Source organism: Stegastes partitus, unplaced genomic scaffold (genome assembly GCF_000690725.1).
Source record: "Stegastes partitus isolate 25-593 unplaced genomic scaffold, Stegastes_partitus-1.0.2 Scaffold1201, whole genome shotgun sequence".
NCBI classification, from domain to species: Eukaryota; Metazoa; Chordata; class Actinopteri; family Pomacentridae; genus Stegastes; species Stegastes partitus.
Genome location: NW_007578932.1, coordinates 99876 through 113254, shown reverse-complemented (window position 1 = coordinate 113254; position 13379 = coordinate 99876). Strand labels below are relative to the sequence as shown.

The 13379-nt window shown below is 43.3% G+C and overlaps 1 protein-coding gene across 4 annotated transcripts in view; it reads left to right on the top strand.

Annotated features, from left to right (window-relative positions):
- The window catches only part of plxna1b (plexin A1b), a 203632-nt gene that overhangs the window by 110701 nt on the left and 79552 nt on the right, over nucleotides 1–13379 (top strand). For all 4 annotated transcript variants that reach the window (XM_008297227.1, XM_008297225.1, XM_008297226.1 and 1 more), the window contains exons 7-9: nucleotides 971–1124; nucleotides 2230–2329; nucleotides 8221–8335. In XM_008297227.1, the coding sequence (XP_008295449.1) occupies nucleotides 971–1124; nucleotides 2230–2329; nucleotides 8221–8335 (369 nt within the window). The remainder of the gene's footprint in view (nucleotides 1–970; nucleotides 1125–2229; nucleotides 2330–8220; nucleotides 8336–13379) is intronic.

The following is a 13379-nucleotide window of genomic DNA, read 5'->3' as shown; positions in this document are numbered from 1 at the left end:
GACTGGCATTTCTCAAAATATCAAACTGAAGTTAGTCTGAACTCCAAATGGCTGACACTGCTCCTATGAAGCATGAATGTGTCTAAACTCATATGTGGTCAGTTTATTTAATAGTTTTATCAAAGCTCACTCCAAACCCTGTATAAGACAGCTGAGTTTGTTTTTACCATTTCATTACCTTTATGCATCAAGTTTGTTTTTGCTGGACTTGCAAGTTTAAGTCAATTGTTGAAAAATATTTACTGCATGAAACACCATAGAACCAGAATATTTATTTACCAATTATTTACCCTCCTCCTTTATATAAAGCAGAAAAATTAACTTGACAAGTGATCTAATTATCATAGCTAAAGTTCAAAACACAACTTCCGTTTTTATTGTTTGAAATGCTCTCAATAGCAAACACAACACTGTTAGGTAAACCATTACAGAAAAGAAGTAAGAAATCCAGACAGATTACACTGTGTACCTCTAGAGTTGGTGCACATTGTTCGCTTCTATTGTTCTATGTCAGTTTGTTTTTGAAGCGTACACAGAATGTCATTGAAAAGTCACAACATTTTACATCCAAATTATAACTTTTAAGCATGCAGATTTATTGAGGAATTTGCTTTTCCTTGTCTCGCCATCTATATTGTTAAAATCTGTAAGAGTGCGTGCGTGTGAGCTCTCATTCTGTCAGAGGCTTCTCAATGTAACCACATAGGTTTGACTGATTACAGTTTGCCTCACTCACTTTCCACACATTAACACGCACACATTAACCTTGCTGTAATCGCTGCTGCAGCGACTGATGCACACATGCATACACACAACTACTCACTCTTTTATTCCCATTGCTGTCACACATACACATACTCCCCGTCTCTCCCAACACCCATTAACCCTCATGTCATATCTTATAACAATCCATGTATGCCATGTCCTTCCATTGATCTTGCACTGATTGTCTCTCTCCCTCCCTCTGTAGCTGGTCCTCCAGGCTCGTAATGTGCCCGATCTGTCAGCGGGGGTCAACTGCTCCTTCGAGGACTATGTGGAGACGGAGGGACGGATCCAGGGTGGACACATCTTTTGCATGTCTCCCTCCGTCCGGGACATCGCCCCGATCACCAGGAACAAAGGTCAGGACAGGAAGGCGGCTGGGTGATGAAGTCATTGGGTGGCAGCACCGGTCTGGGACTGTGGGGTTATGGGGCGTTTCATGAACTTGTTACTGTATTTGTTATATTTGTCATTTCTCATCATATGTGCCTCTCTTTTCACGTCACGTTCTTATCTTTCCTTCTCCCTTTGGCCCCTTTATGCCATTATATACTATGTATTCATCGCCATGGGCTGATGTCTCTCCTCCTAAGGGATCTTTTTGTACGTTGAAACTAGAGAAATCAAGAGCTGTGCGTTCACCAGAACAGAATTTCATTATTACCAGTTGATTTGCCTTGTGTGTCTATATTCAGAATTCCTTGTCATCACCAATAATGGCCGCCCAATTCCGTTCAAAGGCCTAAACACAAGTCCACATTCATCTACTGAAAATAGAACTGTTTTTGAATTCCCATTATCATGCATTATGCACTGTTGTCAGTTTCATTTTATTTATTTTTTTGCTTCTAAACGACTGGTTCTGCTCTTAACTTTTTTTCTTTTTTTTCAAAGCAGAAGCTTCAGTGTGGTTTATCGTCATATTTAAAAATATCTGCATCTTTATTTTTTATTTTTTTGCAGAGCCCGTGCACCTGTTTCATGTCCAATTCTGTCACACCACAAAGACGATAAAAACTTGTTTCAAAGGACTGAAAACATGTCAGACTGTGTGCTCTAAGTTTCCTCAAAGTGACATCTCACTAGTTCTTCAACTGAGCCCATTATGCCCCATTATGAGTTCTCATCAGCTCTGGCATCCAAACACTGATTGGTGCTGCTATTTTTAATGCCACCCTACTGTGGGTGTGACATGAGTAGTGTGTTGCTAAGCTACAGTGTGTCTTGATATGCGTGTGTGTTATACGCTGAGGTCACACAAGTGGAATTCAAGTGTGTCACTTTGTAGCGATGAATAAGTTGTTTTAATATACACCCTGGTTTCACTGTTGGCTGTTATTAAATTAGTTATTGGGTGTGACTTTTGGGATGGTTGCTCATTTATTTCAGTTATGCTCTTCTCCAAAAATTTAAAAACAGAAAATAGTCTTGTTTTTCATATGTTTTCCTATATCTGTCATGCAGGTGACAAGCGGGTGGTGAAACTTTACCTCAAGTCCAAGGAGACGGGCAAGAAATTTGCCAGCGTCAACTTCGTCTTCTACAACTGCAGCGTCCACCAGTCGTAAGTTACGATGGAGTATTTTTGCTCAATTTTTGCTCGTTTTGCTTGTTATAGTCGTCTCCCTCTTGTTCTTTCAAGAAATGGCCTCTTTGTCCAGCCTCCCTTTGGGCTGTCTCATGTTACTGTCCATGAGAGATACAGTTAGACACAGACACACATCTATCCCACCCCCCCTACTCAGTATCCCACTCCGACCTCCACAGAGGGCTTGTGTTACATTTGCAGTGAAAAATCAAATGTGCCGTATATGAGAAACGATTGGGATATGAGATGGTAATTCTAGTCTTTTTTTTTTTTTTTTATCAAAACCCACAACACACACACTAATGATACTTCTATGATTAATTCATTACACAGAGGTCTGCTGTAATGGCTCCCAATCACAGATTCTAACCTCATTTATTCCTTTTTCCCCCCACTTGATAAAACAAATACTTCCAGCTTTTTGAGCACTTAGCTCATCAGTCCGGTACTTATTTACACAAGAAAGACAGAAGCAAATGGTGTGAATGAAATCTGGCGCCTTTTTCCGATGAGTTGGTCTCCTTCACACCCCAGATGCCCTCCGCTCTCGGTCCGATTGCACTTCACTGCCTCTCCTAATCCACCTTCTGCTGAAAATCTCTACCACCCATAGAGCCACACCCACAGGTCAGTCCTATCACAAGCACGAGGCACCCTGCCGGGGTATAAGAATCCTCCAACTCCTCCACCCAGCCCCACACAATACACCCTCCCCCCCCTCGTCCATCCGTGGCTGATCCAGGGGAGGCTGAAACTTCTGCTGGGGTATTAGCCTTGGGGCAGCAGATGGCTTGGAGGCCCCTGGGGTACCACAGGGCTCCATCCTGGCTTCCCCCTGGATGTTGGATGAGCCTCCTTTGAGGATTGTCCACAAACACACACGGACACACGCGAGTACATGTGGAGCTACACCTCTCTCCGCTCCGTCACTTGCAGCCCGCTCAAGCCCCGAATGTCTTGGACACCTAATCCGTTGTTGTGACCTTTAGCCCATCCCCCCCACACCCAGTGTCCCTGCCCTTGTACACAAATCCCCTGCCACAACAACGATGATTAGCTCAGCTGGTTAAGGGTTTGGTGGTCTCCATTGTCAACTCATGGTTAATTCATCTCCCACAAGGACCGTGTTGTGTTTGCTCGACCTCTCTTTGGTGCTTTTTACTGTCAAGGATACATTTTGTGTCAAATGTTTATCGCTTCACATTAAAATAGACACACGCAATTAAAACGCGATGCCACATTTGGATTCCTAATATGCCCATGAACTCACAAATCAAGTGGCGCAAATATATGAGAAGTGACGCAGACAAGAGAGTCGCCCATTTGAAGATATTAGCCCAATGAACTCTGATTAAATCCGCTCCCTGTGCTGATCTAATACAACCTCCGAGTGATGTAATGGACATGTTTAATGAAGTTACAGATAGGGCACGTTGCATCTTCTGCAGCAACTCTGATGGCGAAGAGAGATGCTGAGATAAGAATCCCATTTGGAGCTGGCACTCTGTCCCGCATACCCGTTGTGCCCCCCAGGCGTCAGTGTGTGTCGTCTGATGAGATCAGACTGGTAATGTCGTTGGCGTAATGACTTCAGGCCCGTACGGCCACATGCAAGGCCCGGTTTCCAGAACGCTTGGTCATTCTTTACAGAGCTTAGTTTTCCTCTAATGGGCTTAGACTCAAAATACTGCAGGCTTTTACACTGTGAAGGCACCAGACGTTCTTGAAACATGCAGACACCAATTTCCAAGCAGAAACACCATTCATTTGCTGTGACTTAATTCTCACGCATCTGTTTTTTTTTTTTTCAGTCTCATACTGTACTCCTTCCCCCCTGTCTGGAAGTGTACACTGGTAATGTTGATGCTGCCTTATGGAACGCAAGAAACAAATTTGACATTGGACTTGCTCGGCCATGTTTCTTAATAGTTTACTTTCACACACCGACACCCAACCCCTGATCCCCAAAAACACATGCCCCTCCTGCTTATTTACTCAACTGATTACGTCGTGGCCCTTGCCTTTTCAAAAATGCCATAAATTTGCATAGTGGTATTAATCTAATTAGAATTCCCGCTGTTTCAGTTTAAGGGTTGCCGAGATTGAAATAGAAAATCACCCACGGCCATGATTGCTCCTTAATTAAATATTTCCATATGCTTTTTTTTAAATTCCACATCCCCCATTTAATAAAGATGGAGAGTATAGCCTGGAAATGAATTGGGGTTTAAATGTCTGCAAAAGGCCGTGTGAAGCACCTTTTCTTGCTATGGTTAATTTGGCTCGGGCAATGACTGGGTCATTTGTTGTGTGATGGAGGGTACTCTTGGAAATATTGGGAGAAATAGTATGTTGAATGGCATAGACAGACAGAGCAGAGCTTTCTGACAGAGAAAAATGTAAAAAGCTATAAACTGAAGGAAAGACGGTGGAGGAGTATACTTAAAAATGACTTGGAAGAAGTGCACAATGAATTCCAATCAGTTAACATAGATTTCCTGTAAACTACACACTCAGACATGCATTAATAGAATTATGTGCATGAATACTAGTCCCTAGGTGTTTTATCAACCCCTTTCAAATTTTAAAGGGATCCAGTAATGATAGGATAGACTATTCTAGAGGACCGTTAAATTATTCACCTCCACTCCTTTGAAATGAATAGTAGCCAATAAATAACTCATTTTGCCAAGTGCAGGAGTGTCAAACGTACCTCACTAGGAGAGCAGATTGTATTTAGCTCTCCAAAATGACCAAGGAGAGGGGAGAGGAGGAAATCACAGTCTATTGTGTTTGGCCTTGAAAAAACACTGGCGCTCCAAAGCTAGCGTATCTCGATTAGCATCTGAATATGAACGGATTAAATTAGCATTATGAGCATGGCCATACGGGGAGCGTGTCTCCGGCCGTTCAAAGCCTATGAGTGGCTACAGGCGATAGGGGAGCGACAGGAAGGAGCAATAAGGAGATACTGGGGGGTCTGAAGAAAGAAGCCCACCCCTGGACGCCAGAATCGAACGTCCTCAAATGGCCCTGGGTGGGCATTTTCTTTAAAGGGTGTGCGCCCAGGTTAAAATAGAGACTCGGAGATCCTACGGCAGCTCGTGACAGGGGGTCCTGGTTACTTCAGGGAACCAAAGAGCAAGCTGTAGGGGGTTGTCAGACAGGGCTTACTGCTGGCCTTGGGTGGCGCACGGAACGGTGATGTCTTTGATTTCAAAGAACGTGATCATAAAAGTCGCACAAAGTTGGCAGCGGTTACCTGCTGATATTTTGCTCGTTATATACAAAGTCACTGGAGCACTAACAAGGTTGATTTGGCATGAATAAAAGATAAAAGTCAGATAAAAATGGGTATTATTGAGGCTCAGCGACAGATGTGTTGACGGGTAGGAGTTACTCACTATACATTGTACTGTTTGGTTCTGGTTGCCTGCTGAGTTAAGTTGCTGTACTGTATTTTGATGAGCACCGATCTACTGGTGGGCCCCGAACAAAAGAAAAGACTCTTTGACATTCAAAATAGTGGTTGTTACAGAGCGAACAAACACTAACAAGCCACACAATGAGCCCGGCTAGCTTACCTCGTGTTCATTTGTCTTGCATCAGTAATGTCATCTTCTCTTTTGTTCAGTATTGACAGCCCTTTCTCTGTTTCTTACCAATTCCCTGAGGACAAAACAGCTAAAATCCCAGTTCTGTTCTTTGAGTCTGAGCACTATATGCTAGCCTAGCGTAGCCTAATCGCTTTCCCTCCATTTGTTGGCAACATTGACAAATCTCCTATTTGCTCTTGTGCGGTATTAAGAGGCCTGTTATTTCCTTAGCTGCACATCTTTCATTCTAAATGGACAGCTTCTGTCAGCACAATGCTAAATTGGTCAATTAAAGCGGCAGTGGGATTGAATTAAGCTCCAGCCTCTGATCTCGCTCAAAAGGAGGGGTCTGGGCTGGAAACGATCGCTTAAAGTGTGCACCTAACAAACGAGCGGCCCTAATTGATCCAAATGAATCCACGTCTGGGTTTGATGGATTCATATATGGGCTCCATCTCAGAGCTCAAGAGTTAAAGCCCTAATTTTTCATGCGGATGAGGGGAAGGGAAGCCGGCATTTTACACAGGGTTAAAACACACTTGAGAGCTTGTCGGGAGTGTGCTCATTGCAGTTCACACAGATGCGCAATTTTACACCTGGCAGATGTGGCTGAATACAAATCAGCCTGCTGACTTTCTCACAATGACTGTATTAAATGTAATATTTTATTGTATTTCCAATAAACCATATGCTCACACAAACCTCAACGGCTAAATGAGTCACACAGAGGAAAATCTCAAACCAAACTGCGCGTTGAAGACAAAAGGCTTTACTAAGCTTTGTAATAAAATGAAACAGTTTTATTTGTTAACTCATAATGGTTACATTAGATAATGCCGCGCACATAAATGAGATACCAAGTGGCTTAGCATCTCTCGAGGGCTGAGAGCGCACCAATAACGTGAAGCTGTGTTGATAAACTATGCACTTAAACCTGTCTGGCTCTCCTCCACGGGTCCCTTCGGATGTGCATACGCACACATATATGGTCATAATCACTTCCCAACTTCTAGCATAATGTTTCCTCCCCCTCCCACAAGACCCCTCTCCCCCATTTTACTCCCCCCCTTCTCTCATGATACCTGGCGTCTACACCTCTGTCAGGGAAATCCACCTGCTTTTGATCTCTCTCTGTATCTTTCCCTCTCTCCTTTCTCCCGTCTTTCTCTTTCAGCCCGTCTATCTGCACCTCGCCTCCGCTAAAGCAGGTGAATTTAAAATGGTGGAGCGCTCTTAGCCCCGCGGATGAAAGAGAGCTTTAGACAAAGAACAGGAAGAGAGCAAATGAAAGGGAGATGGGGGGACAGAAAGACAGAAAGAAAGAAAGGCTTACAGCTGAATGGATTGAGAGAATGAAACAACAGAGGTATAGAAAGCGGGGAAATATATGCAGAGAGTAGGTCAATTCTGAGGGAGATCATTGAACGTGTAGAAGCAGCAAGCGATGGACAGTTACAAGCAAGTGGGGAGTGATGAATGAGGAGAGTAAGAGGGAGAAAGAGGTTAAGACAGTTGACAGACAGGATAAAAGATGGGGGAGTGAAAGGTGAGAGGAAGAAAAGAAGGTTTCAGAGAAGGTGGGAAAAGTTCAAATTTGACATTAGACAATAAAGAGAAATTTAGACAGTTAAAGGAAGGTGGTCTGAGAAGAAATCAAAGGTAAAAATTTCAATAAGAAAATATAACGGTTTAGGTATTTACATATTATAAACTGAGTTACATCCGTCTGTACGACTTCCTCCAATGCTATTATTTCTATATTTATTAAGTCATAACTGAACCTCAGCCCTGATTCGGTGCTCATTTCTCAAGTTGTTTTTCACTTTGCTGCTCCTTTTGCCCTGCCGTGCTCTTTAGGATATGAAAGTATGTGATTTGACAAAAAAAAACCTGGCACAAGAAGTGACATAATTGAGGGACAAGCTGTCCACATTATGAAAAAGAGCACATCCCAAACATAGCCTACTCCATGTGCACTCCAAACTCCCTCTGAAAAACGTGGAACTGCAGCTGTACTCCTTACTTCATTGGTGAAGAAATCATCTGGTAGACGGAGAACAAAATGAAATGCAGACGTCCTCTAACAAGTTTATCAAAAAGTTTTTTGATGGAATACGCTGATTATGACACCACCTCATTCTGCCCTGCAGTTTCTGTTCCTCTTCTTTTTTTTTTCCCAAGATGATGCAGTGCAATGATTAACTGAGACCAAAGTCAGAAAGCAGGTGACTCTGCTAACTTCCCCTTTCCTCTCATCTCTCTCTATTTTAGCTGCCTGTCCTGCGTAAATGGCTCATTTCCTTGCCATTGGTGCAAGTACCGCCACATGTGCACCCAGAACGCCAACGACTGTTCTTTCCAGGAGGGACGTGTCAACATCTCCGAGGTAATATTCCCGTCACTTTGGCAACAGTCATTTTTATAGCCTAATGCAGTTTTATGTGTATTTCCCTTGACATGAATGTGGGATAAAACTGCGCGTTTTGCTGCATGTAATTTTTTATTATCTATAGATTTGACAAATGCACCATAGTAATATAACTGCTATTTTTCACATACACTGCTACTGTTTCTCCCACATGCAAACACAAATTACAGCAGCACAGGCCCAAATGATATTCAGCCGCATACATACCTTTACCCTCGCACCTTTTGTGGCTTTCGCCTCAGGGTTTCCTCACATCATCCTGCTGTGTGTGTCTGCTGTCTGTACGTGTAGTAGGGGCTTTTGGCACAGTGACAACAGCTTGTGTACTGTGCAGCAATAATTCTGTCGTGGCCCATAAGGCCATAAGCAGGCGGGGATGAATGACTGTCTCTGGAAATACTGCCTTGTTCTTACATAGCCAAATGCTGCATTAGCATAAAAGCTAATATCAATCGTGCCGAGCGGCGGGTGCAGCAGGCATCATGTGAGGCATAACAAGTGTTTGTCAGCTGCTGGAGCATATACAAGAATATTAGTGATGGACACAGAGGCGTGTTGTGTTTTTTACCGTGGCTTTTCTTTTTTCTCTCTTGTGCACACAAAACACAGTGCTGCATACATTAACAGACACAGAAAAATGCACTGAAATGTATCTTCTCAGTGGACTTATGGATGTAAATCCACTGCACTCCCCAGTGAGTGACAGTCATGCCGCCGCTTTATCTGAGTGACGCCTTACACACACACACACACAAATGCACAAATACACACACACACAATTACGCCCTATCTCCTTGTGTTTGTGGTCTGACTCTCACCGTTATCTCTATGCAGATTAAAGCCCCCCTTGCTGGCCAGCTAGAATCACCGGCCTTTATTAATTGGTCAACCTTTATCCAATTACTCTCCTCTTTATCTCTTCTCTCAACCGGAGCTGTGCAGAATCCCAAACGCTAGCATGCTATACGGCAACCTTCGTGGCCGTCCAAAACAAGACACGGGCCCAGCCTTCACGGCTCACGGAACTAACGTTAGCGGATTAGTGCACCCATCTGCAAGGCATGGGGAGAGCGCTGGCTAGCACACTCTGAGCTGAGAGAGGCCAGAGGGGCAACGGATGGATAAACAGGAAAGGCCTGCAGGGATGAAAGGAAAACCAGAGGAAAGCAGGATGCAAGTAAACATATAAACTGAGTGGTAATATTGTTGCATGACAGGAGAAGGTCTTTTGAGGATCAGCATGCACCAGAGTGAGGTCGATGGAGCTGAATTAATCAGATTAGATCTATTTATTAGTTGATTGACAGAAATTTATTTAGCAACTCTTTTAATAATTGACTGTTGTCAGAGAATTGCAAGTTGGACAAAAAAGGCAGATTTCTGACATCGTATTGGGTTGCGAATGTGGATTTTTGGTTGGTTTTTGACACTTCAGAAACCAAACTGACTAATATGTAGAAGTAAAATATTTTGAGAATACACCTAAGGTAATGACATTACTTTCTGAGAGGTTTCTTGCAGTGCAGCATATCTTCACAGAGTCTATGTAAAGAGGTATTTTTGAGGCAATATGTTTTGAGGACAAAACAGGATGCGCCAGAACAAAGAGAGACAGCGTGACAAAGGGAAGGAGACAAATGGATAGAGAGAGGGAGATGAAGAGATTGAGGGAGTGTTAGAGCGAGGGAGGCAGCGGGAAGAAGGAAGGGATAGACAGACCGGCTGAGAGCGGCATGTGGACAGAGAGACCTCTCCTGTCACCTCGTCTGCCCAAGAAACCACCAACCACATGCTCCACTAGAGAATCCATCATCTGCACTGTCACACACACACACACACACACAGAAACACACACAGACACCCCATAAACACACAGCCACTATGCATTGTGTCTTTCATGCGCAAAAGTGTAAACATTCTTACACTGACATGCACGCGCGCACACACATGCACAGAGTCATTCATCATCCTTCTCTTAGCTGCCATATCCATTAGTTGCGCTCTCAATGCCCCAACAAGTACAGCTCTTCCTGTAGGCTAGGCTTATCCTTCTCCTCTCTAGGGCCCATCTCTCTCTACCTCATCCTTTACCACTTTGATGCTCAGTCACCCCATCTTTTTCTCATCCTTCTTTTTCTTTACCTTCCATGCTCGGCGTGTGAAATATATATTATTAAAGTAAGGAAAGAGAGGATAGAAACGCGCCTCTCTTGCGGTTTTGCCTCTTTAGCTGCTGGTGTGTCGGGAATAGTTTGGCATGCCATCAGGGACGTGTATTTCTGTTCACAAAATGCTCGCACCCTTAATTTAGACCTCAGACAATCCTTTCTTTTTTTGCCACGCTCTGGCTTTATCCTGAATACAAATAGCAGTGTTTCACATAAGAGTGAAATCAGCCCTCCTGATAGCAGACATTTCACTCAGACCTTTACCACTCTTCCCCTGCAGATGAACACAGTAGATGGGATTGGATAAGACTCATTTTCAGACAGTGATCAAAGGCCAGATAGAAGTGTTCACACAGGGTTGAGAGGTGGCTGCAGTCTCCCTCCTGACTCTGTGGTCTGAGCGCTGTTGTACGGACTAGACAGTCGAGCGGAGAGGGAGAACGGGACCAGCTGGTCAAAAGATCAAGGCTGCCTGATGAACTTTGAATGTGTTTAAGTTCTCTTTTTCATGCCAACATAATCAACCGTCCCTTTTCTCCTACTTAGCCCGTATTCTTCTGTTTCTTTACCAGCATCGCAGCTCAGTAAAAATCAATCCGTGTCGTTATCAAATCTGAAAAAAAACAAAAAAAAAGAAACGCACATTTGACAGTTGAACACCAAACATTTCTTCCTCTTTAACCTTAATTTCTTTCCTCTTTTTTTTCCCTCCTCTCATCTGACAGTATCTAAATCTTGTGTTACCATGGCAACCCAGAGGATCGGTGTGTTGCCGATGAGGACTTTTTTTTTTTTTTTTTCCCCTCCTCCCCTCCTCCTTTATTTTGTCGTCTTCTCCACACACAACCAGCGCTCCAGCACTATCTCGTCCATCTGTAATTTGTTCCACCAAATTACATTGTATGGAATACGTTTTTTTGTGATTGCCGGGCTTAAAGACTGAGAAGTTAAAAGAAGGAAAATCTAACAAAGAATGTATTAAACAAGCCACTCAAAGAGCAAAAAATGTTGTTCTTTTTTGCGAGCAGGCTGTGTCAAAAGAGGGTGGAAAGAGAGGGAAAGAAATGGATAGACAGAGTAAGCGGGGAGGAAATAAATATAATGAGTGACATTTCCAAATCAAATATGCATGAATCAACAATGCCTCCAATGGCACAACAAACAAATTCTCGAATTAAGGAGCGCCCGGGCGGAAAATTGCAGGAGAGGAGTAGGAGTTACTTTATTATAAAAACAAAAAAAGCTGGAAAGAGAGGAAGTCTGAGGCGAAAAAAAGGAAAGAATCTCTCCATGATGAATTATTTCTTGTCTCATTTTTACCTTTTCCCTTTTGTCTGGTTTCCCTTTTTAACGAACTCAATTGCCATTTCTTAATCCACTTTTCTCCCTTCTTTCTCCTCCTCCTCCGATCCTCCTCTTCTCCTTCCTCCCTCTGCACCCCTGGAGAGAAAGCATTCTGTCTGAGCCAAAGCCTTGATGAGTGCCAGGCAAGGTTCGGGGTGGCTGGGCTCAGCTATGTTAAGACATGCTTACGTGTTTGTTTTGCTGCAAAGCAAGGCTCAGTCTCACTCGAGCAATCAAGGCAGCGGTTAACTTGATTGAGATTTGTGGGTGCAGTGCTTTTTTCTTTTTTTTTTCTCCCCCTCAAAACTGTTTCCCCCCTTCCACCTCTCGCTCTTCTTTCTCTCTTTACTCTGCTTCTTTTTTGTCATTTGAGCTTTAGCTTTACATACAACACACAGGTTTTATGTCTTACTGTTTCTGATTGTTTGTTTTGGGTTCAGGTCCAGACTGAGTGATGAGCCTTTAGCACTTCTTGTCTTTTTTTTTCCCCAAATGTGATAAAAGTCTACTTTTGTAGCCATTGTAAATAGTATAAAGTCTTGCAACACTTATTCTAGATGTAATACGATGTTCACTGGTGCTCTGCCAGTAGCTTCCCTGTACCAGTAGCTCTGTCCTCGTCTACATTTATTTTTAGTCTATCCTCCACTTCTGCGTGACTTGGAATGTGTGACCCCAGTGATGAATTTTTCACTCTTTTATAAATTCAACACCTTCCACTCCTTCTGTTTATTCTGTCCCCTCTATGTCTGGATGTACGAAGGGTTAAAGAGCATTCCACTCCTCTTCGTTTCTCTTCTCTCTCCTCTGCCTACTTTCCATTTCTCCTCTTTATGTAGTACATGTACTGTTCCTATTTGCTTTCTTGGTGAGTTACATGAATAGATCAATACCGCTCTTGCATATGGTTAATATGTAGCTGTAGCCAGCAGCTGGTTAACTCGCCGTTTTTCTCCTCCTCCTCCGACACCTTTCAGACACCCAAACCGGGGCGTTTGTGTCCGCCAATTTGTGTAACTTTCCGAAACCGACAAATCCTACATTCACACCCACAGGAGCCATTGATTTACCAGCTGTGCAGATGTGAGAAACTATGCAGGGTTAGAACTTCTCCCTTAAGCTCTCACTTTCCTTTTGTTATACAACTATTTCTGGCACTTTTTTGTGTGCGCACGGGTGGATGCTGCTCTGTGAAAGCCTTCCAGGATAGACTTGACCACTAGTCTTTTCTAGTATGACCCAGCCCTTAGCTTAGCCTAACACAGGAACTGGAAACAGGGAAACTGCTACCAAGCACTACATCCCACACACCCAGTGGGGACTAAATTACAGATTCTGACCAACAAAAAGTTCAGCAGATGTCCCCCTCATGGAACAGCATTTTTATACTTTTCATGATTAGATATGGTGTTATTGTTAATTTTTGAGCTTTATAGGTGCTGGTAGGCGGATTTTGTGACCGTCGAGCAAAAGGCAGCTGTTTTCCTACT